Below are 24,149 nucleotides of genomic sequence, written 5' to 3'. Positions count from 1 at the left end.
AAAGCAGTTTGGTGCCCCCAGCCATTCACTGGGATGGGGACGGAAGGGAATGGGTAAGACATATAGGGAGAAAAAAACCCCTACAGCAGTCATCAACCCAACCACGAAGTCATGCAGGCCCCGCCTTCAGCTAACGGCCTCAACCGCAGAGTTGCTGCTGAGATCGGAGTGGAGGAGGGACCTGAGGGTGATAGTAAAGTTCCCTCTTCCACTTCCTCCCTCCCTGCAACCTGCTGCTCACTGCAGCACAAGGGTTGATACCAAATTTGACTGTCTCTCCCTGCTGTTTGCCTTGGCCTGACTTTCCTTTGCCCCGGACGCTGTCCTCCACCACGGGTCCAGAGACATGCAAGCCATCAAGTGTGTCGTGGTGGGAGACGGGTAGGTACCCTGCTGGTTTGCTGCGGATATGGGAGAGGGAGGGGCAGTGACAAGGGGCAAGAAAGAAGGCTGCTTGGTGAAACTTCCCCAGCTTTGCTTCTGACCTTCTGCAGACTGCGTTCCCTCTCTCACTCACTCTTCCCTCCCCAGGGCAAGGGACCTTCTTCTGGGAAGGGTGTGGAAGAGGGCATTTTGAAGGGCATCTGCAAAAGGGGCTTGAAAAGTGGAGCAGGTCTGTCCACACACAGGAGGTGGTTGTGTTGCTGCCAGATTCAACCTGTAAGCAGGAGTCAGATTTAAAACCTAAGAGGCACAAGCACTCTTCTGCACGTGAATGGCTCCTTGAAAGCCATCTGCTTGCTGGGACTGACTGGGAAAGGGCACAGCACTATGTCTGATAGATAGAACATAGAGATGTCTGCCACTATCTCTATGTTCAGCTTTTCTCAGTACATCATCTCTGTAATGGGGTGTGGGAGAGACTCTTTGGCAAGGGGTTTCTCTGGGCACAAGGAGGAGGAGCTCTTTCCACTGAGATAGGCACAAGTATATGCCACTTTGGGAGTGGGAGGTAACACAACCATGCCTTCACAGCATGATGGCGGCACTGCCTATGTCCCCTATTCCCTGGAAATGGCCTGATCTAAGCCACCAATAAGTGAAGCAGTCACTACTGCTGGAGGTGGGAGGGGTTGGATGGACAGGGCCTCTTCTTGACCTGTGGGATGAGTAGGTGCAAAGGAGGGAGGGGAGGAGAGTCCACATTTAGCACGGAGTAGGTTAATTCATTTCCCAGCTAGGAACTGGCCAGACTGTTATCTGGGGCAGCTATCAGGTAGCAGATGAAGAGACATATGCAGCAGCCCTGCTCCCCAGTCACTTCCTCCTTCAAAACTTGCCTGGGGAAGAAGACATCTGCACACGTAACAGTACATGTTAGACATATTCTCAGGGGATGGGGCAAGGGGACAGGGAGAAACAGCAAGGAAGGACAGAGCCCCACATAAACACCTCTACCTCTAAGAAAAGTCCCCCGAAGGCTGCAAGCTAGAGTTGGATGAACAACACCACTGGGTATTTTTCTGTTGCCCTGTTAATCCCCCAGTTTCCCCCTCACACATTGCACCAACTCTGTAGCCATCCCTCAAGGCAGCATTCCCCTTATATCATGGCTAACCCCACAACACATCCTGCTCTCAACCCCTCTGACCACAACTCCTCTGTACACTGCATGGCCTCTCTCACTCTTGCAACACAGCAGTCCAGTAGTCTTCCCATCGCTCTGAGCTCTTAGTTCACCACCCTTCACCTCCCTCCCTGCCATACCAGCCATGTCACCCTCGCTTGTGTAACCTTACCGACCACAGGACCTTTTGCTGTCACTTAGCTAAGCCCCTCACGTTTCCCCATAGCTCTTCTGGCCCCACAGCCTCCTCCATCACAGATCACTGACCTCTTACTCCCTGAGTTCAGCCCCAGGAACCTGCAAGTGCTGCTAACCTCACCTCTTCTCTCAATAGTTTTGTTGTAAATTTCACTCCTTCGCTGACCCTTTGTCCTCCTCTCTGTTCAACCACACTAATTGAAAACTTTCCCTGCTTCCATGATTGACGCACCCACAGTCCTATAGAGCCCCATAGCTGTTACTGGTAGAGCTTCAGGAAGCCTCCATGACCCTCCCTCACTATCTCTATGATAAGAGGGAAACAAAGGACCTGGGAAAAGAGAAAGGACTGAGAGGAAGATCTAAGAAAAGAAGGTGGCAGAAGGAAGAAACCAGTGTCAGAGCATGCAGAAGAGCTCAGTTTCCTCCTCAGCTGCCCCACAGTGCAGTGATCAAGGCAGGTACCTAGTAATCAGGGTGAAGATGCCAGCTGTGCTTGTCAAGGGCACACAAAAAGGCAAGTATGCAGTTATGCATCAGGGCACTTAGCAGGTACAGTTGAGATGGTTGGAGTTCCCCAGCAAAGGGACTCCAGTATTTCACCCATCTTCCTCACCCTGTGGCTGTGCTTGTAGGCTGAGGAGTCAGGTTGCTCTCATCATCTCCATTATTACATATGCTGTAACTGAAACATGGTCAGACTTTCCCAGACCACACAGACCTCAGCAGTAGCAGCCCAGCAGGATAAGGATTCTTCTTCCTACACCTATTATTGCTACTTTATTTTCTTCCAGTTTATTTCCACTTCTTTCCCTCACCACAGGGTTCACCTTCTCCTCCCCTTGATGGCCTTACTGCCCCCTTTCTTACCTCCTTCACACCAATGCCCTCACTCAGTATGGGCTGTGCTCCCATGTTGGCTTATTTGCACTCCACCCTGCTGCAGCATGGGTGTGGGGTATAAGCTGAGGAAAGTCAAAGCACCAGCTTCTAGCTCAGAAACACCACCAGCAGCCATAGGGAGAGGCCCCTTGCTGAATGCTTACAGCTCTCTCTGTGGGTGATGCTGCAGCTTACCACAGACAGGCAAGATTGAAAGGTGTTGTGGCTAAATCAAGAAGAGGTGCCATCAGCCCCTCCCCACAGCAGCTGTAGAAGCAGGCAGGAGTGCCTGTGTTCAGGGTCTGTAGCTGACTGGGCAGCTTTGTCATGGAACTCCCACACCAAATAATATACCCTGGCTGTGAGCATATAGCACTGTGCACATGCTGTAAAATGGGCTCTCATCTCCAACTCAGAGTGGATGTATTTTTGCTGAGTGATCTCTGTACCAGACCATAAAACAAGACTTCATGCTCAAAGACAACAAACATTTTTGTGTGACATCCTGTCTTTCTTCCTGCCAGTTGTCTAACCTATGGTTATGTGCTGTCTGGTTCTGTGAATGTCTTTCTGCTTCCAGGGGTCTCCTGAAAGGGCTAGCTTAGAGGTGTGGAAGGATTGCCCCATCTCCACCTCAATCTAGCAAGACTGCCTGCAGTACTACGACTTTGTGCTATTTTTTCTTTATCTTCCAGAGCTGTGGGGAAAACCTGTCTCCTTATCAGTTACACCACCAATGCCTTCCCAGGAGAATACATCCCCACTGTGTGAGTAATGCATAAACAGGTCCTGGGGTGGGTGGGAGGCATGGAAAGCAGGATGCAAAGTGGTACAGAAACCCCTCATTCTGCACTCTGAAGGCGGGGTCACAATCTCCATGCCAGCAGAGGAAGGGCTGCCAAACCGTCAAAGGTGCCTCTACACTTCAGATCTGTGACTTTTCACCAGAACTGCAAGTGACCTTATAAACCCTTGTATAAATGAGATATTTGGGAGACACAAACCAACTTGCAGCTCTATCTGCCAGCTAAGTTTACAAATAGTGGATGAGGTCCTAACAGGTAAAATAACCAGTCTACAAAAATTGGGCCAGATCCAAGAGAAGGCAGTTGGATGGACAGGAGTCCCCACTTTCTCCCTTGCCCAAGGCACCCACTGTCACTGGAGCAGGCACTGATAACCCTGATGGTAAAAGTGCATGATTCAGCTCAATGCCGGAGTAGAAACACTGTGCAATCCAGCAGATGTATGCATGAGGCTGGGACAGACCTGCAAACTGTTGGAATAAGGAATAAGCTTAGGGTTTCTTTAGTTTGAGCACTCAATGCATTTGTCTCCCCACAGGGCACAAAGATATGTTTGGGGATGCACATCACACGTACTCATACCACACCACTGGGATTATACTCTCCCTGAGGTGAGAAAAGGAGCTAGGCACAGTGTGTCAGACTGCCAGCTGAGGTTCAGATTCCTTGAGAAGGACAGGTGCAGGAAAACCTCAGACTCACTTTTTTCTCGGGACCAATTTGCAACACATGTAGCAAACAATGGCTGTGCCAACAAGAACCCATCTTTTCTCAGATGCTGGTTTGTGGAAGGGCACCATCCCTTCCTAGCGTGTAGCCATGAAGTGGCTATGTATTTTGTGTGTCACACACCATTTCTCCTCCTGTCTGAGGACTGTGTCTGGAAACGTGAAAGGGAGGCCATTTTGTGCTACTGAACTGCATGACTTATCTTACGATGGTGGCATATGCTGTGAACACATTCACAAGGTCTTTGTGTTGGTTCCTTCCTATCACTGATTTCCCTCACCTTAGCCTGAAAAAAAAAAAAAATGTACCAAAATGAACATAAATTCTCCCCCTCATCCTAGAAATAAAATTCTCTAGGATAAGGGGGAGAACATCTCTATTGATTTAATATCCTTTTTTTTCCACTAAGTCTTTACTCCCAAGCATGCAATCCTGACAGCTGTTCTCAAATATTTCATGCTGTGTTGTCAAAGAGTGAGGGGACACACCTTGGCATATTGGCCTCTGTTACAGTACAGGTGTTGAGGAATGCAGGGCTCTGGGGGACCTACAGAGACATGGTTTATTCTTTTTCACTTTTAAAAAGAAAGATGACGTTCAAAGCACAAAAAACAGACAATGACTTGGCTAGAGCAGACACAGTTGTGGGAAGGATACTGGGGAAAGAAGGGTTTATGGATCTGCATGCAAGGTGGCAAAGGCGGAGCTGCAGCCAAGGCACCTATCCAGCACAGATGGGTGACGGGGAGGAGGTTGATGCTGAGTGGGAAGTCCATAAGGTAGAAGTTCACAGGAAACCAGAATCACCCAAGTGAGCTGAGAAGAGGAATCAGTACCCTTTGTTCCTGCGTGCACCTAGTAAATCCCATGTACGCTATTGGAAGGGGTGTCTCTTCTGTTTGAGCCATGGCCTGTGTTTCTGAATTTCAGGTTCGATAACTATTCCGCCAATGTGATGGTTGACAGCAAGCCTGTAAATCTGGGGTTATGGGATACTGCGGGACAAGAGGATTATGACAGGCTGAGGCCACTCTCTTACCCTCAGACGGTGGGTCACACTCCATGCCCCTCCTCCCTTGTTCCTACCTCAGATATGCCTCTGTCCCCTGCTGCAAAAATCAACATTTGCCATAAAACAGTGACAGGACTGTTCCTGTCTCTCTGTGCCCTTTTCTGAGAATACCTGATATACAAATGCCTTGAAACACTAAAGGTAAAAGACATATAAGTGTATTTTGGAGCCTTTATCTAAACTTCATTACTTGTATAACTTAGCAAGAAAACTAAGATCTTCAATGCTACTTATGAGCCCAGCTGAAGATACTTATAGGATCAGCTGGCACTGATTTCAGTGTGGGGCGGATGCCTTAACACAGCTCTGGTAAAAAACCCTCCTTTTGCAAAATTCAAGTGGCTCAGGGAATTTAGGAGCTGAGGCAGGAGCTTCTTATGTTTCTGTGAACCCCACTATTCTGGCTTCTGCCTTTTAAAAGAGATCTGATAGGTGGACACATGTATTTGATCCACTGATGCCTCAACAAAGCCCAAGCCTCTAGCAGAACAAATGGATGCATCAGATACTGCATTCACAAGGTTTTTTTTCTATGTTGACAGAGTAATTTCAGGGTTTAAAGATTACCTTCCCTGGAGGATGTTGATCCAAGCAGTCTCTTGGCAAGCTCAGAAAGACTCTGATGCCTTAGGCTTTGGTCTGAAGATTGCCACTGCAGCAAAAAGGCCTAGGAATTGAGGGCACTATTTGTTTCAGCTAGATTCAGCCACTTGAAAGTCGGGCACCTGGTACAACCTGTTTGCCCTAAGCTCCTTCTACAGTCAGTGCAAGCAGGTATATTTCTCAACAACACGCTTGCACCCACCCTGGGACACATCCCAAGGATATGTGGGGGAACTGGTCTCCAAGGTTTTGCCTCTGATAGTTGTAGAAATATGGAAATGGATAGGCTGGGCCTGACACCCTTATTTTAGCTAGGTGAAAGTGGATGAAATAATTTTAACCCTGAAGAGCTGGTTTTATTTAGTTTTGGGTTTTTTTTAATGGAAGTCTAAATTCTGCCATGCCCAGGAGAAGTGTTTAGGTGAATAAGTGAAACTCATTTGCATCCTGCCTGTGCACTTTTTGGACTGAGCCCAGCTCTGTCTCAACAGAAGGCAGGCAAGCAAAATTATTCTGGCCTGAAAGCTCTCTGGTGTTCTGTGAGAAATGAGCAGGATGCTGTCAAGCCGTTTCCCATGAGGATGAGTGTGTACCGCAAAAACCCCATCCTCATAGTTAAACGTGTGGCTCTTCTGATAATGGTGGCTATGGTTACCATGAGTTGGGGAGGAAATATCCTTCTCTTCTCTAGAGGCAGTTAGCAGCAGTCAGGACTGTGTAACACTGTGAGAGACAGCTTTCCCTAACATGACCCTCTGCTGCAGAGGGAGGATCCTGCCCACCCAGCTCTTCTCTTCCCTCCCTGCCTCCTGTCATGAAATCCCATGCTCTTATCCTAACTATGCACCGTGGTTATATGCCTACAGGATGTCTTCCTGATCTGCTTCTCCCTTGTCAGCCCAGCATCCTATGAAAATGTCCGTGCTAAGGTGAGACAGAGTATCCTGGTCCATCAGGGGTTGAGGAGGGTGAGATTGATGGTGGTCTTGCAAAAAGACTGACTTCAGGCGGAGACTGCTAATAGGACATCTAGATTCAGAGAGGCAATATCTTTTTTGTGTCAGTCAGAAGGAATGAAATATCAGCCTCCTCCAGATGTCTTTTCTGGGTCATCTCAAAGAAGGTGGCCAGCCGTATTGAAGGGCTAGTATTCATCTTGCTGACCTATTGAGCTGTGATACCACAGGCATCTTTCAGCCAAGACTGTTGCAGCAGATGCACACAGGACCAGTCCGTAGGGTATGAGAAGCAGGTACCCACAGCCTTTGGATGGGAACTGAGGGAAGAAGGGAGAGATTGATGGAGAGGAGAACAACATAGTATTTCCTTCCTATCACTTCCAGGATTTTGTCTGAGGACTCAGTAGCAAGAGCTGGCCTGGACTAAGCTATAGTGCCCAACACTGGATGGAAGGGCTGTAAGGAAGGACAGGGCATTAGCTGCCTTGCTGACATTGTTTCAGGGGTCCCTCTGGTTCCCTTATGCATGCCCGTATGTGTGACTTCTTCTCACATCGTTGCCATTTTGCTCCTTTGCTAGTGGTACCCTGAGGTGCGGCACCACTGCCCTAGCACTCCCATCATCCTTGTGGGCACAAAGCTGGATCTTCGTGATGACAAGGACACCCTTGAGAAGCTGAAGGAGAAGAAGCTATCCCCAATTACATATCCTCAGGGCCTTGCTCTGGCCAAGGAAATTGGTATGTGCTTGGGGAACATCTTGGACCTACTGAAAGAAAAGAGGCAGAGATAAGGGCTTCCCCTCAACCTAATGAGGCTTTCATGGAGGTATCTCACAGTGGTATCTCTGAGGGACACAGGGAGACACATCAAGGATCATGGGACAAAATTCACTTCAGGAGACTCGGGAAGGAGTTCTGCTCCTTGAGGAAGCCTCAACCCCTCAACCCTCTGTGTTCTGCCTCTCTCTGGCTGCCATCCTGCACACACACACAAATATACACTTGACAATCCCCTCCCCTTTTATTCTGCTGTTTCTATCTGGGCTAATATTTTTCATGAAAGCTGCAGCTGCGGTGTGGGCAGAGGCCTCTACTCCACATCCGGAAAGAGGCGGAAGAGTGAGTTTTCTAACATCTCTCAGGAAGAGTTGCAACTGCAGCTTCCTGTCCCTGCCTCTGACTACTGGCACTTATACTTGCAACCCTGAGTATGCATGTCTTACCCCACCATTCATCTCAGGGGCATCAGCTCTCTCCTGTGTTTCAGGACATGCACAAATAAATGTTTCAGATAACCTCTCTTCTCAGATGCAGCGTGCAGAGACAGCAGAAAGGGTGGGAAACACAGCTTGAGGGAGTTTTCAAGTGGGAGCTTGGAGGAGAGGGTGCCTGGCCAGGATAACATAGCCAGCCTCATGCAGTGTCTCTGCTCTGCCTACAGGGGTGGAGAATAGGCAAACCCTGGTCTTGTACAGCTGGCAAGCTTTGCCCTGAAGTCAAGACTGCTTGAGTGAGTGAGTGAGTGCGTGAGTGAGTGAGTGAGTGAGTGAGTGAGTGAAGTGTGTCCTGACAATGCTTAATGGCTTTGATCACTTGAGCCGTGTTTATTCAATTCAGGCAAAATCCAGATGCTCTGCTTTCTCAGAATTTGGGGGTACAGAGTCCTAAAAGGGAGGTGCTATGTGATTTGAGATGCAGCCAGAGGTGCTTGAGGCCAGGCATTCTGAATGACACTGGAGAATGAGCCTGAGTAGACTCGAGACCTCATCTCAAGATGAGAATCAGGGGGTGTTTAGGTGGTCTGTATGTGCCTCAGGACACTGTAAAATAGGCATTGAGGGAGGAGGGTGTTGTGGCTGTGAAGTGATGTGAGCCAGAAATGTTTTGATGACACACAGGCACATGCGTTTCTTTCTGCTTGATGGGATCTGTGGTATTTCTCCTGTGTGTTTCTTTTCTGAGCACCCTTAGCAGCAGACTCCTGGGTAACCCCACTGTCTACCTCAGTTCCCTTCTACCCCATTGCAGCACCTGCTTTCCTTTCAACAGACTCCGTGAAATACCTTGAATGCTCAGCTTTGACACAGCGCGGCCTCAAGACTGTGTTTGACGAGGCCATCCGAGCAGTCCTCTGTCCACAACCCACCCGGACAAAGAAACGTGTATGCAGCCTCCTCTAAGAGAGTAAGTCTGAAAGGGATCCCTGAGAGTGACACCAGCAGCACTTTCCTGCTCCTGAACCCAGATGATCGGGGCCACTGGGTTCCTACAACCTGCTATGCCTGGTGGGATGGGTCACCCTCAAAGAGAGAGAGGGAGACAACAGTCCTGCTTGAGGAAAGGACAGGGCATTGTATGACAGACCACATAGACTCCTGAACCACTTACCTCTCCTTGCTGCTTGCCCATGGGCAGGTTTAACCCCATCTCCTGGTGCTGGATGGCCCATGATTTTCCACCTCTGTCCTCACAGAGAAGGACTGTATGTCATCTTCTGCCATAGAGGGAACTGCATCCAGGCTGTCCTAGGGATGACCTGCTGTGAAAGGTGTGAACCTGCAGCCTTTGCCTATAGAACACACACAAAAAAAGCTGTTCCTTATTCATGTCAGTTGCCCAATGGCCCTTCCTCTTACCAGGCCCTCCTCACCTCAAGGAGGGGTTTGTGTTGCTATTCATTGGCAGGCAGCAACTTCTCCCCCAGGACTCCTTTAGTCCTCGTGTTGTCCCCACCTGCCCTTCCCCTTCAACCCAAGGCAGCAGAGGCAGGAGAGAAGCTTCAGGATGAGAGGTAAAGCTGGCCAGAGCCTGAGGAGAGAGAAGACTGAGCTGTCTAGCTTGGACCCTGCCCCTTTGTTCTCCCATCACCACCAGGGCAGAGGGAGGGGGAGCAGGAAAATAGCCAAGCTGGTTTTACAAAGTCTGTCATGTTTTTGGCTACAGATCCCGGCCCTGTCCTGATGCCAGGCTCTGCCCAGCACGCAGGAGAGCGCGATGGCTCCAGCACCATGGAGCTCAGTACCTTGTGGCAGTCGCTGCGCTTTTTACTTCTGCTGGCTTGAAAGACTGTTGTGAGTCTACAGCACTGGTTTGTCCATTTGCACAACTTACCCACACTCACCCCACCCCAGCTGCCCCTTTCCTTCCTCACCGACCCCCGAGGTTACAACGTAGTAAATAAGACCCAATAAACAGACCATAAATTCTTGCCATGTCCACGATGTGTTGCACCTCAGAGAGACACAGCCCTGAAGCAGTGAGCAATGGGATGGCTGGGGTGCAGGCACCTGCCAGCTGTGACTTTCTTTTGGCAGTGACAACCCAGGCAACACCACACTGAGCTTGGTGCTGGGGAGCTGTTTTCGTCGCAGGATGACGAAACAAGGCCTAGTTCATGCACCGAGTTGCTAAATTCTCAACTGAGCCCCACCCCCATTCCTCAGTAAATTGCAAATATCATGTGCCAGCCAAAGGCAGCAGGGTGATTACATCTCGGCTTTTGCCCTTCCTCTTCTCAGCTTCCATGTGTTCAAAAGAAAAGTTGCCTCCCTTCCAAGACACACAGAGGATGAGATGCAGGCTTTGGGAGAGGACTCCCTGGCCCTCTGTCTCCTCTGTGAGGACTGCCCCTACAGGTTGCTGGGGACACCCTTTCACCAAAACCTTTCTGCATTAACTCTCCTAAGCTCACATCACAGGCAGTTGGTACCGTCACTCACTCATGCTGCCAGGCACAGACAGAGAACAGGAAGGGGGAGGGCAGGGGAAAAAAAAACAACCAAAAGAGCAAGGAATGAGTCACCAGTCCAGACAAATTGCCTCCAAGTCACTATAATTAAGCTGAAGAGAGTGGTCCCAGTGGTACTATGGATCTGGCAGCTGTGAGCACCTGCCTTCCTGATGCATTGCAGAGACTTGAGAGTAAGAAGTGTTACAGGGCAGCTGCTATTGTCACTGCTTGTGGGAGGGAGAAGGGCTCAGGGTGCAATGACTGGTACTGCAAAATTCTGCAGTCCTAGGAGGACACAGAGAAACAGTGGAGTTGAGCCAGTTTACCACTCCCTGATGCAGCACCACTTTTGAGTTCCAAAGGCTGCTTCCTGCACATGTGTTTCCAGCACATGACTAGTGTCAGCAACAACCTGCCACACTGATGCCCTTGATGTAACCTGCTGCCAGGGAAATTTCTGCAAATTCAATTCATGGTCAGATCTGAGTAAGGCAGTTAGTTCAGTGATGTGACATGTTATCCACTGATAATGTCCAGTGCAAACCCGGAGGACATCCTGTGACAGCAAGTTCCACAAATGTCTCCATTGCACATGGGCTGCCGGATGGATTGCCCAGGTCTTATCCAAAGATAATGTAAATTGTGTCAACATAAGTCCAGAAGAGCAGAAATTAAATCTCTGGTGTGGACATATACCTGTGGAAGAGTAAGGGACACAAAGCTCCTGAGACTGGGATCTAGCCTTCTTTAAACATCCTAAACATTACTCAAACCAATGATTTCCCAGTGGATTGTTACTTCCTCCTCAGTTTTCAAGCCTTGGCTTTTACCTTCTCAGTCTGCCCTGTCCCCTGTCACACACAGCAATGCAGAGAGTAGAAGCTTAGCATGTGAACAAAACAAAACTGATGTATTTGCCTGTTCTGTTAAAGGGTAAAGTAATTTGGCAGAAAATAAACCCCCTTGCATTCTAGCTTATCCTTAGATGGCAGATGGGCTGGGGGCTGCTAGGTTTAGATTCTGAGTGATATCCAGTTTGTCACTACTGGTCTGGTCATGTTCAACTTATTGAACAATCATGATAACGGATGCACTAACAGTGCACTGCACTTTCAGCTTAGTCGCACTCCATGGACCCACATGGCCAGATTTAGAGAGTCTGGTGGTGCCCAGTGAGAAACTTTTGTGGCTAGCTTAATGAGTAGTGCAGTTTATTAAAGCAACAGAAGTACAGGTCCTTATGGATTGCTGGTGATAAATACACTGTCTGCAAAAGCACATGCAAATATTGAGATTATAAAGCAACTCTATATAGAGAGATTTCCAAGTTTTCTCAGCATGCACTTGGGATAGTCTGGATCTTACCCAAACTCATCCCTATGGAGGTGCAAAGAGAGGTTTCAGCCTGTCGACTGATCCCAGGAGTCAGAGGCAGTATTCCCTGACTTGTCCATGATGATATCTTCCCCCAAAATTCTCCCTTTCTCAGGCCATTTTTATGCAATTTTTAATCTTCAGGGTGGAGCTTGAGTGATTCTAGTCATACATATTTTTAGTATGATTGGTGTAAGATTCTCTTGCTTTGCTTTTAAAGGTAGAGATTAACAAAGATTCAGGGCACAAGCTCAGTGAGGGGTGGTTGCACTTAGGAGGTGGGTAGCCTTTGGGATGAAGGTGTGTTTTGGTATTATAATGTGATTATAATGAGCAAAGTTTGCACAAAGGACATCATTTTGTCAAAATATGACAGACTACTGGCCCAGGGTGGTAAATATGCAGCTTATCATACCATAGTACCATGAAGTTCCCATCTCTGCTGTGATTCACAGAGCCTGGCCATAGAACCTTCACACCACTCCACCCTCCATGCTATTTTGCAGGCAGTGTCATCCAGGGAACTGCTGTGGAATAGATTCCTTGCATACCAGTTGTGCTCCTCCCTGGAAGCTTCTTTCCTTAATGTGTGAACAATGCCGTGCCTTTAATATAGGTTTGATTTCTAAGTCACCTTCAGTAATTATTCCACACCGTCTTCCTGTGGAGGTGGACAGGCTGAGCTCTCCTTCCAACACAATACAAACAGTTTGCACAAGCCTGTTGGAGCTGAGGCAGAGAATAAGGCAGGACTCTGAGCATTGAGGAAGCGAGCTGGAGACCTGGAAGTTGTGATCCCATGACTGTGCTTATGCTAACAAATCTTGCAAGGAGTAGCTGGCCTGGGTAGAGCTCTGCTGTTGCATGGCTCTGTGTTTCCTAAGACGCTAGCCTGGGGGCTCCCTCCATGGTGCTGCAGATACCTGCTCTGCCATGACAAAGATAGCCACTGGGTGCTGCCCCCGTGCCATTCCTCCCCCAGTGAAGCCTCATCTCTCCTATGTGTCTCAGACAGTATTGTGGCCAAGATCAAGGCTAAGGCGTCCTGACAGCTTTGAAGCCCTATACTGCCTTCACCTGTTCACCTTTGAGCAGCACTGGCTGGACATAAAATTGCTCGAGCAGGTTTAGAAGACCAGTTTCTAGACCCTGGCTGTTATTCTCACAGAGCTACTCTCTGCTTCTGTTAAGGCTGGAATTGGCCCTAGGACCTCAAATTATCATAACAGCAGTGCCAAATGTCAACAGCTGGGTGACAACACAGCAGAAGGAGACACTGATATTGGCTGTAGGGCAGGGAAAGGGCTGAGGACTACAGGGAAGCACTTTGTGCAGGGCATGGGATGGGAAAATCCTAATTTTCTTCCTGGGAGAACTGCTCACACAAAGGAACTTAATTTCTTGCCATGTCCCATTTCTTCTGCATCGACTCCTTGCAGCAGAGATGAAATCTGGTGGGAGAGTTTGGAGCTATTGAATTGGACCTTTTTCCCAAAGAGGATGTAAAAGCTATGAGATTGTGCATGGAGCCAAGGGAGGGAGATAGTTGAGACAGCCCCTCAGTTTGCCCATCTGCCCTCAGCTCCATCCATCTGGAGGTGCTCGTAGGGCAGAACAGAAGGGAGAAGGGTCTGTGTGCTCAGCATCCACCCCGGTTTCTCAGCATCTTGCCAGCCACAAGTCTTTGCCGTGTCCCTGCAGCTCTGGGCAGCACCAATCCTTCCTGCAAGATCTTTGGAACAGGGAGACCCTCTGCTGTGTGCCCATGGGCATTCACAGGGCGCTTTGCACTGCCACAACTCCCCCCGACTAGGGGAGCCGAGCCGAGCCGTCCCCCCTCCCCCGCCACACCACTCTCCCACCACAGAGCTGCTCTCTGTATCCCTCTCGTCTTTCTCTCCCTCTCCCCTACACTGTCCCCAGCTTCTTCCACCGCACTCCCCATTCCTCCATCCTCCCGTCCTCTGTCCTCCATCCTCCCCTCCTCTTTTCTGCCCCTCTCCCCTTGCCCCTCTCCTGCACCTCCTTCTCCCCCTTTTGTTCTTTCTCCCGCGCTCTTCCCCCTCTCCTCTCCGCTCTCCTGCCCTATCATCCCCTCCTTCTCCTTCTTCTCCTTCTCCTGCCGGTGTTTTCGTGCGTGGCGCCCATTGGCTGTCGGCATCCGTGTCCCGGTAGCCGCCACTCCGTCTGCTCGAGCCCGGCAGACGAGCCCCCTCTCCCGCAGATGGCGAGGGGACCGTGGGGGAGACACTCGCCGACGTGAGGGCGAGGGACGGCGCATCCCCGGCCGGACGCCAGCCTCGCCGGCCGGCCGGGCCACCAGCAGCGACGGGAGTGGGCCCCGCTCTCACCGGGCACGGAGGGGGTGATGGGCAGGGCCAGGAAGAAGGACTTGCGTCTCCGGTAGTGCGTGGTGGGACTCGCTCCCTCCTGGGACCGCTTTGCTCATTTGCTTTTAAGAAAGGGGAAGGGGAAAAACATGACACGGATTCTCCCAGTGAAACAGAGGAAAATGTACATCCCGACGACACGTAAGTACCAGGCGGCTCTGCCCTCTCTCCGAGATGTCTCCCGCGGGCATGAGTCCATGCAGAAGTTAACTCTGCAGTCCCAGAGAAGGAAACCTGCCGACCCCTCCGCCCCCAACGCCGACCCCTCAACTGTGCCAGCCCAGCCTGGTCCCCACCAGAGAGCTCAGCCCCGAGGTGAGGCAGGTGGAATCCTGAGCTGGAGCAGGGCCATGGGAAACAAGGTGGATGGGAGGCGAGGGTGGCAAGAGGGGTTGCATGTTATCGGACTCTGTGGTCCCTCCCAGCTTCTACTTCTGTTTTGTAACCAGGTCTAGGCTTAGCTTTTAGCATCCACCTCCTCTCATTCAGTGAAGAAATATATGTATATGTATATATGTATATATATTAGCACCAGTTTTGCCATGTCTTCCTACCTCTCACTTTCTCTTGCTCTCCAGATGTATGGAATAGGCATATTTTGGCAGCATCTGTTAGGGGATCCCAAGCCTCTTGCAACAGGTGCTATCCACATCAGGGACAGACCCCAAGCAGATGCCAACACACTATCAGTCTGAGGCCAAGGTTCCTTGATCACTTCCTACGTATGCAGGTGCTGCCAAAGCAGCCAGCAGAGTGGATCCAACCCAGATGAGGCGCTAGTGTTCAGTGGTTGTGCTGTCAAACTAGCCAGAATGTGTGATACGACATTTTGACCTGGTAGGTGGTGCATGACAAAGTTAGAATGGCACAAGGCAGACCATGCTTAAAGGCAGAGTTTCTCCACTGCAGCTGTCTGAGCAGCAAAATGAGTTTATAGTGAATCCGTGCTTTGTGTTGTATGCCTTAGCATTTGAGATAGGGCTTTTGGAGCCCTGAAGCTGGGTTTACTGTATTGCTAAACCAGAACCTGAGCAATCAAATTTGACTCTGGGCCCCAGACACTTCCCCAAATGCTCTTCAGCCCTAGCGTGAGTGTCCCCATCCATATTTGATATTTGTAGGGCTCTGTCTCCAAATGCTTTTTTTAAAAAAAAAAATTGCTTTGCATGTGGAAGGAACATCCAAAGGGATTCCTAGCTATGTCCCCACCTTTAAGAGGATCGTCTTTTTATGAACATAATGTTCTGGTTTCTACCACCCTTTGCAAGGATCTTTGTCCTCACAGCAGCCACTGCCCTCTTCTTTCCTCCAACAAGTGACTTATGTCACTGTAACAGCACTGGAAAAAAATATGAGAGGAAAAATCCTTGGGCTTAGAAACAGGGTTTCAAATCACTTCCTACTCTGCCCATTCATTGCAGTCACTCATGATGTGTGGGACAACCCAGTACTGCAGGACTCCAAGAGACAGGCTTCTATCAGGGCAGTGTGTCACAGCCCAAGGCACCTGCAAATAAAGTTTAAACAATTCCAGCCCTTCAAAGCTCATTTAAGTATAGCAGGAAACATTTATGCAATAGCCTGCAGAAATGGCCTTAAGTCATAGTTGTCCAATTGTGTTTTTATGGGGCCTGTCAGATGAGGTTCATTCAGCACAAGATTTGATACATCTGTGGAGTCTGTTGGGTTTGCCTATCTGATATCCAGGGAATACATATAAAGCTCAGGTGTCCCCTAAGGTTTCCAGAAGTTGGAATGACATCTACAAAAAAGAATAAAATCTGTAATATTAAGACATTTGTGAAGAAAGTTGTGATGGTACAGAGGAACCCACCTGGGAGAAAATCTCTGGAATGTTTCTGGCCTCCTGAAAGTAGCTAATATTAGGAGTCCTTTCCTTTGAGATCCCCAGTTTGATTTTCAGTAACAAAGGAAGCTTCAGATGCCTAAGAGATTTGTTGGTATGGGTAAAGGTGAGCCTCAGGGTCCCTGTTCTCTTCCATTAGGTCACCCTCCCTTCCAAGGAGCTAGTTCATCAAGAGGATGACCCTGCCAGTCCACATGTCCAGAAAATTTTGCTAAAGCCTGAGTGATCCTGAAAACATCACAGCTCTCCCCTGCATAAGGTTTTCCAGGGTGTCTCTGTTCTGGAGCATGTGCTGGGCTCTGTATCTCACATATCTGGAGCCCTGAAAAAAGACAAAATGTACCTCTTTCCCTTATCTCTCCCTGCAGCTTCTCATCCAGTGTCAGCGGAGAGCTAGTGGTGAATGGAGAGCTTGTTTGTTCAAGTCTCTCTGAGTGAGCTGAGTGCTGTTTCCATGCCAGACCCTGATGTGACGGGCAATTGGGCACCTCAGATGAGGAAGGCTGGGACACTGCTTTGGTGTTGCAAACAGCTGGGCAAGCAGAGCCTCTTCCATTAGCCATGTGTCGCAGGGTGTGGAAGCAGAGAGAGAGAAAACAAGAAAGAGATGAGAGGGATATGGACTGATCCCTCTTGGTGTACCCAAAATAATCTGGCTCTTCCTTTAATCTCAAACTGGCATTACACAAACCAACCACCCTCCAGCTCAGGTGCTGAGCTCAGCCTCTCGGCTTGGATTGAGAGTGGAGGTGCTTCCATTCGTGCTGGTGGGGCTAACAACCCCATGATAATCTGGCCAGTCCAAATAAGAGCTTCAGCAAGCAGAAAGATACTCAGTAAATGGGGGAGCCAGAGTTGGAATAGCACTTTGTCATTGGATGCTCTTCCCCATTTTGTTCGTAAGGTACCTGACACTTATAAATGAGAATCAGGCCCCTGGTGACTCTCCTCAGTACTGGAGCCGTTAGCAGAAAATTAAGAACTTCCCTGTCTGCATCCTAGTCTGTGATTCTTTCCCCAGAGGCTCTTTCCCTAGGGGAGAGGATCCATTGACCCACACTGAATCATGTCCCTCTTTGTCCTTCCACGCCTACTATGCCTCCCAGGACTAGATGGGGTCAATATTGTCCTGCATCTTCCAGCAGCTGCCAGCATCCACAAACTCACCTCGACTTCCCATGTCTGTCCATACCTACACACAGTTTATGTGGTGATTTTATCTATAGCTTGTTCAGCTGTCATGTCCCCAGTATCAATGGCTTTTTTCTCCTCCTCTCACCTCCAGATTGCTAGCTGATCCTGCAAGGACACTGCCCCCCATCCTCTTCCCTGCCTCTGCTATGGACACTTCCGCTTTCAGCCTCCCCACACCGGCAGTGCTGGAAGAGGGGAATGCCTCTGGCAGCTGGGCAGGCTTCACTGCCCCCAACGGCTCCACCACCACCAGCCCTGGTGTGGTTGTCAGCAGTGTCCTCATACCCCTGGTCTACCTCATTGTCTGCGTGGTGGGGCTGGCTGGGAATTCTCTGGTCATTTACGTGGTCCTGCGGCACTCTGTGAGCGAGTCGGTGACCAATGTCTACATCTTGAACCTGGCCCTAGCTGATGAGCTCTTCATGCTGGGCCTGCCATTCCTGGCTGCACAAAATGCCCTGTCCTACTGGCCATTTGGGTCTTTCATGTGCCGCCTGGTGATGGCTGTGGATGCGATCAACCAGTTCACCAGCATCTTCTGCCTGACGGTGATGAGCATTGATCGCTACCTGGCCGTGGTCCATCCAGGGAAGTCCTCCAAATGGCGGACAGCACGGGTGGCCAAGGCTGTAAGTGCGACTGTGTGGGTTCTGTCTTCTGTAGTGGTGCTGCCCGTGGTTGTCTTCTCAGACGTCCCTTTAGGGATGAGTACATGCCACATCCAGTGGCCAGAGCCTGCCTCGGTGTGGAGAGCTGGCTTCATCATCTACACTGCCACCGTGGGCTTCTTTGGGCCACTGCTGGTGATATCTCTCTGCTATCTTCTTATCGTTGTGAAGGTTCGTTCCTCTGGCAGGCGAGTGAGGGCTCTGTCCTCCAAGCACAAGCTTTCAGAGCGCAGAGTGACCCGCATGGTGGTGGCTGTTGTGGCTGTCTTCGTCCTTTGCTGGCTCCCCTTCTATGTCCTCAACATAATCAATGTCGTCTGCCCACTGCCAGAGGAGCCATCCCTCTTTGGTGTCTACTTCCTTGTGGTGGTGCTGCCATATGCCAACAGCTGTGCCAATCCTATCATCTATGGCTTTCTCTCCTACCGCTTCAAGCAGGGCTTCCGGAGGGCCATCTTCAGGCCATCCCGCCGAGTCCAGAGCCAGGAGGTGCCAGCATGCCCCCCAGAGAAGACTTATGATGAAGGGGAAGAGGGTGAGATCAGCAAGATCACCCAGAATGGTAATGACAGGCAGGAGCATCCTCTAAGCAGTGGGGAAGGAGAAAGCAATGAGCAAAAACCACTCCCTGAGGAGCCTGTGGGATGCGAAAAGAGCAACAAGTTGCACATCAGTTATTTATGATGAAAGGGATGGTGCAGGGGAAAGAGACATTGAGACATGGGATCCCCTTCACCCTCTGTGTTTTTCCACCTCAAAAGCGATGGGAGACAACAATAAAAGGGAATATTAAGGTCCAAGACTCTTCTTGAAGATGAAGAGGTCTCCATGAACTTGTGGAAAAAGCAAGGCATTGTTCTTGGCTTTGGAAGGGACACCTGAGGTTTGTGTGGTACCCGGTAAAGGAATGACTGCATTCAGGGAGAGCTGAAGAGGTGATGGGCACTAACAGTATGGAGAGAGCAAGGTCAGACCTAGATTGCATGATCCATCATTAGATTACCCAACTGTGAAGGGCATCAGCTGCCATCTGACTGTGGCACCGCAAGGAAATCCTCAAATGGCATATACAACAAATGGGCATCCCTGTGCCTTGATTATCTCCCTTATAAACTTGAGAAGCAGTTTACCCTAAAAGAAAAACAGGAAGTAAAAGGTGTCTCCAGTGAAGACATACCAGCCAGTTGTATGAATGGCTGACCCTTCTCTAGCTCTCCAGTAAGTCTTGGGGACAAACTTTCCTACCCGTTCTGGTCGTGGCTAGAGACCACTCTGACTGCTTAAAGCCTCCTCTTTCTTTCCAGGGGTCTCATGGACACTGGGCAGGCTGATGAGACTCACCTGGGAGAGCAAAGGGAACATTTCTTTCCTGCATTCTTCAGAGTTTTCCTGGTGCCTCTGTGCCTTGGCGGAAGATGTAACAAGCATACAGAAGAAGACAGAGGCATGGGTTGGAGGCAGGGTTTCTTACAAGCTGAAATGCCCTTTCCCTTTTCCTCTCCCTAAGCCTTATTGTAAATAAACAAAAAGCCTTTGGACTTAAAAGGCCAAATGAACAGAACCATTCTGTGTGTTTAGGGGAGGTGGGTGCTATAGATTTGGCTCTCCTGAGATTACACAATGTCTTTGAGATGAGTTGATCTCTGTATGGAGTAATGTTTGGCTGGTACAGGAGATATAAAGCATGTATCAGTACAGGATGGGGGTAGGGAGCAGAGGGAGGTCAAGGGATCTCCAGTTTGCGAGAGCTATGGTTGCAGGGGTCTCGGCAATACTAGGAACTGATTTGTGTTATGGGAAATGGCAGAGTATTTGGCTTAGAATGGAGAAGAAATGATGTGCCTGCATGTGTGCAAAAATTTGATCACTGGACTGTATGAGTATGAGAATGGCTGAACAGGATCAGAGATCGAGAAGTCAGGGCTGATGGGAGATGTGCATGGGTTGGGCACTGATGCTAACCTGTGTGTGGCTGTGGGGTGTGTATAAATGCATACAAATGTACTCTAAGGAGGTATGCATGTGTGTAAGTGTATATAAACACAGATGAGGAAGTGTGTTTATGTAATTGTGGGATGTTTATGTTCTGTAGGCATGCGAGTATGGAAATGGGTGCACACATGTGAATGCTTGGATAGGAATGTGAGAGTATGCGTGTTGCTGTGAGTGTTGGATGAGTGCTTGCTTCTGTGCATTGGTTGTTGGAGGGAAGTTGTGGGTGGGCCCGTCTGAGTGTGCAGGCTAAAGGAACAGCAATGTATGATGATGGGTGGGATGAAGTTCTCTCTCCCCAGTTTGGCTTCATTCCTGCAGGTTCTGCTAAATGTCTGTCCCTACACCTTGAACTTCTCCATGAATGCTGTTGCTAAGCTACAGCCACCAAGAAGACTCTCATACCAGAGCCCTTAGTTATATCTGGGCACTTTTCTCCACAAATAATTTTAAGAAATGGAAAGGAGAGACCCATCAAAAGGACACATGCATCCCTAATATTAGGAGATGTTGGAGAAAGCAGTCTGTGGAAGGCCAGCGGCAAGAGCTGGCTGGGTGATGGAAAGATGTCTCACAGGTCACTTGAGAGAAGGCATGAGATGTGAAGGGATGGCATGAGGTCAGATGTGCTGGAACAGAAGACAAAAGCCCTGGACTGGGAAGCAGAACAAGCTGCAGCAGCAGAGGATGATAGGAACAGAACCACTTCATGAGGAAGCAAGAGACAAGGTCATCCAAAGGCAATGTGAGAAGAAGTGAAGGCCTGGCAGGCATAAGGGGAACTGCAGTGCAGGGCGTTAGAGTTTGGGAAAGGACCGTCACAGGGTGTCAGGTGAGGAGACATGTCCTAGCCAGGCCAGAGAGCAGAGGAAGTGTGGGAAGGGTCTGCAGACATCACCTGGTAAAAGACATTCAGCTGTGCTCTCAGCCACCTCCCTGGCAGAGAAAGATTGTCCCTATGAATCCTCCAACCTCTTTTTTCCTCTTTGAACCTGTGACGCTAGTACCAAAGCTGTCCATGTGTGTAGCGTCAGTCCAGGAAGCTGAGCTACCAGTGATACTACACAGCTATTCCTTAGCTCCTCTTACAAAGTGCACTGGCTCAGTCAGACACTGCAGAGTGCAGGCTCAACTCATGGGGAAAAGAAAGTGCTTGATAGCCGGTTTCTATCCTCTGCTATTTCTTCACATCTCTTCCTCCTCCTATCCATGCATCAGCTGCCCATACTGTGGGCCCCGTGAGAAAAGCAGTCAAACTATTCATGGGCATGGGATACACAGTCTGTTGGACTAAAAAAGCCTATGTTTTTTTTCACTTGGGGAGCTCCTGCAGCATCCACTGGATGAAGCACAATCAAGAAATCCTAGTACAATGAAGATGAACTGCCAAAGCTCCTGCCTCTATATGGGGCAACAGTGAGAAGATTAAAAGGTCTGGCTACCAAGTGGTCAGATAGATGGACAACACAGCACTTTAAACGGGGGACTGTGTTGCTCCTCTTGCAGTGAGGAGCAGGGCAAGGAGAATGCTGGGCACCACTGGCACAGCAATCACTGTAGGACAGAGGAGAAATGGTATTAGCTGAGGAACACATAGCATTGTTCATGGTTGATGACCAGGCACTGAAGAAGGCAGGTGACAGTGAATGAGGACCTTGCAGGAGGCAGCTCAGGTGGGTGGGGGGCAGATACAGGGAGGGTTTCTTTCTCCACAGAGTGGCTGCACAGCTGCTGTGGGGAGATGGTTGAGTTCCCTTGTTGCCAACACACTTAACAGAGACACTCTCCTTCACCACTGAATCAAGCTGAAACTTCATTTCACACGCCTTTGCTCCATCTGCTGCAAGTCACCACTCAAGAAACTCCACCAACTGGTTGGCTTCTTAAAATACCTACATCTCTGAAGAGCCCAAACACTACAATCCAGTATCAAGCAAGTGTGCCAAGGAGACATCATTTTGATGCATGCAGTCTGAGCTCACTAGTGAGGCAGCTCTGCAGGGGAGCCTGCTGGGGAAAACAAAATGTGTTCCAGGGAGACCTGCAAAAAACTGGGGGTCTTTAGTTTAAACAGAAGTTTAAAACAAAAGGGTCACAACATCATATTTTTCTGTCTTGTGTTTTCTTCTCCCCCCTATGCTGCATCCAGAGTCATTTCAGTGACAAGTTGGGAAAAAAGATGGAGATGAACACAAAATAAGACTGGGAGAGGAAAAGGATAAGGTATTTTTTGTCCAAAATTCATGAGGAGAAAATGAATGCTACAAAATTCTGCAAACCATCACCACTGATTAAAAGGCTGTTTTTCATAGGAACAGACATTTGACATAACGGACAGTACCTCGCTCCCTCCTGACCCCTGCCCTCTCTCTACATCTCTGTCTCCCTCCTGGTGAATCTCCAGCTTTTTCTGTGGTATAGCATTAGTTTGACTGACCTTCTGATCCCTCTCCCTCTCCTAACGATGGTGCGATTGACTCTGGGCAATCCAGAGGCCATGGGAACCGGTTGCAGTAGCTAAGCAAAATTCTGGCTGTGTTCAGGGGGATTTGTTCCAGTCAGATGTGGAAATGGATTTTTCTATTCTGGGTGCAGAGGCATGGAGATAAGAGCTCCATCAAGCCCTGTTGCTGCACAAAAGGTTTTATTCTCGTCACGTAGAGATCAGGAGCTGCAAGACTAGAAAGGGCTACAATGATTTCAGCAGCATTGTGCAGTTCCTCTTCCCAGCAAATGTTTGATCATAGATGGGGTGTCAGATACATGGAAAGACCATTCTGCCAGCTGCTCAGAGAGTTTGTATGCACATGTCGGAGTGCACAAGAGCAGATATAGAGAGGCATATGTATGTGATGTGTATACATGCATAGAAATGAGTATTGATGTGATTGCATGCGTGTATGTGTGGGCACATGTGACTGTGTGAATGTGTATAAATATATATACATATTCATGTCTGTGGGTGCTTTGATTCAAGTATATCTACATGTGTGTGAGACCTTATGTGGCCACCTACACAGATGTATGCGTACCCAGATATACACCTACCTCTTGACCTAAGCATGAACACAAGAACACAACACACGTACACCTTCATACACACAGCCCGAGCATGGGCTAAACCTGGGAGATGAGAACTGGACCTTGCAAATGATCCTCCCTGCACAGGGACCCACAATACATGCACACCCAAACACATTTCTGTCAGCCCAACAGTGTGGCCAGGGGCAGCTTTGGACCCACTCCATGTGACCTTTTTGTGCTGCAGTGGATCTTCAGGAGAGAAACTGGGAGGGCAGTGAATGTTGACTGGGGAGGGGTTCCAGCATTGAGAGGAGAGGGTGCATTTCCAGGCTGTTACTAACACAGCCCACACAGTGTTATTTGAAGCTGTATTTGTCATCAGCAGGGAAACACAGCAGCTCAGCTCAGGCAACAGCAAAACTGTCCAGGCCACATTCTGCTTCAGGTATTGTATGGGACGGTGGAACAAGAGGGTGTGGGGAGAGGGCAGGAAGCAGTTAATCAGCTTTTGAAATCGGGTAGCCGGTAGATAGACGGGGAGATACAAAAAAGGGAAACAGGCCCTTGTAAAGATGTTCCTGGCTCTCCTGAGGATTGAACAGAGAACTGAAATGCTTTATCTGCGTGAACGAGTGGAAAATATGCAAATATTTGCTCATGAAAAGTTGGTGTTCTTTGCCTTCCCAAGCATAAAATATGCAAACGCCACGCACAATGCAGCCGGCTGGCTCAGATCTCACACTTACTGCATCATGCACAAACACACACACAGCTACCCGGCACGTCAATGCGGCCAGGTAGAGACACGTGCCTGGGCTGCAGGATGGCCTTCTAGACATGACAAACAGTGCCCTGTGTGAAGGAAATACAGACGCCTTGACCCCAGGCTCTGCGCGCACGGGCTGTGGCGCATCACCGTTTCCTTCAGTGGTCTTTCACCGGAGCGGCTGCGGAGCGGCGGGTGGGAGGTTGCAGAGGGCGGAGGTTCGTGCCCGCCCCGTCCCTGCCCGCCCTCGGCCACAGGTGGCACCCGTGGGCAGGCCAAGGGCGCTGCCCGCCGCCCGCGGGCAGCCGGGCCCCGCCGGGGCTGGC

General features: G+C 49.5%; 2 protein-coding genes across 2 annotated transcripts; both read left to right on the top strand.

Annotated features, from left to right (window-relative positions):
- The first annotated feature begins 236 nt into the window (after positions 1-236).
- On the top strand, positions 237-10,001 carry RAC2 (Rac family small GTPase 2). The gene is made up of 7 exons (XM_074901343.1): positions 237-381; positions 3,343-3,414; positions 5,113-5,230; positions 6,724-6,786; positions 7,397-7,556; positions 8,868-9,002; positions 9,762-10,001. The coding sequence occupies exons 1-6, from the start codon at positions 347-349 to the stop codon at positions 8,996-8,998; spliced, it is 579 nt and encodes a 192-aa protein (XP_074757444.1). The 5' UTR covers positions 237-346; the 3' UTR covers positions 8,999-9,002; positions 9,762-10,001.
- A 7,518-nt stretch (positions 10,002-17,519) lies between these two features.
- SSTR3 (somatostatin receptor 3) lies at positions 17,520-18,725 on the top strand. The gene has a single exon (XM_074901342.1). The coding sequence runs from the start codon at positions 17,520-17,522 to the stop codon at positions 18,723-18,725; it is 1,206 nt and encodes a 401-aa protein (XP_074757443.1).
- The last annotated feature ends 5,424 nt before the right edge of the window (positions 18,726-24,149 follow it).

This window comes from Athene noctua, chromosome 3 (assembly GCF_965140245.1).
Source record: "Athene noctua chromosome 3, bAthNoc1.hap1.1, whole genome shotgun sequence".
NCBI lineage: Eukaryota > Metazoa > Chordata > Aves > Strigiformes > Strigidae > Athene > Athene noctua.
This window is presented reverse-complemented; position numbering and strand designations above follow the sequence as displayed.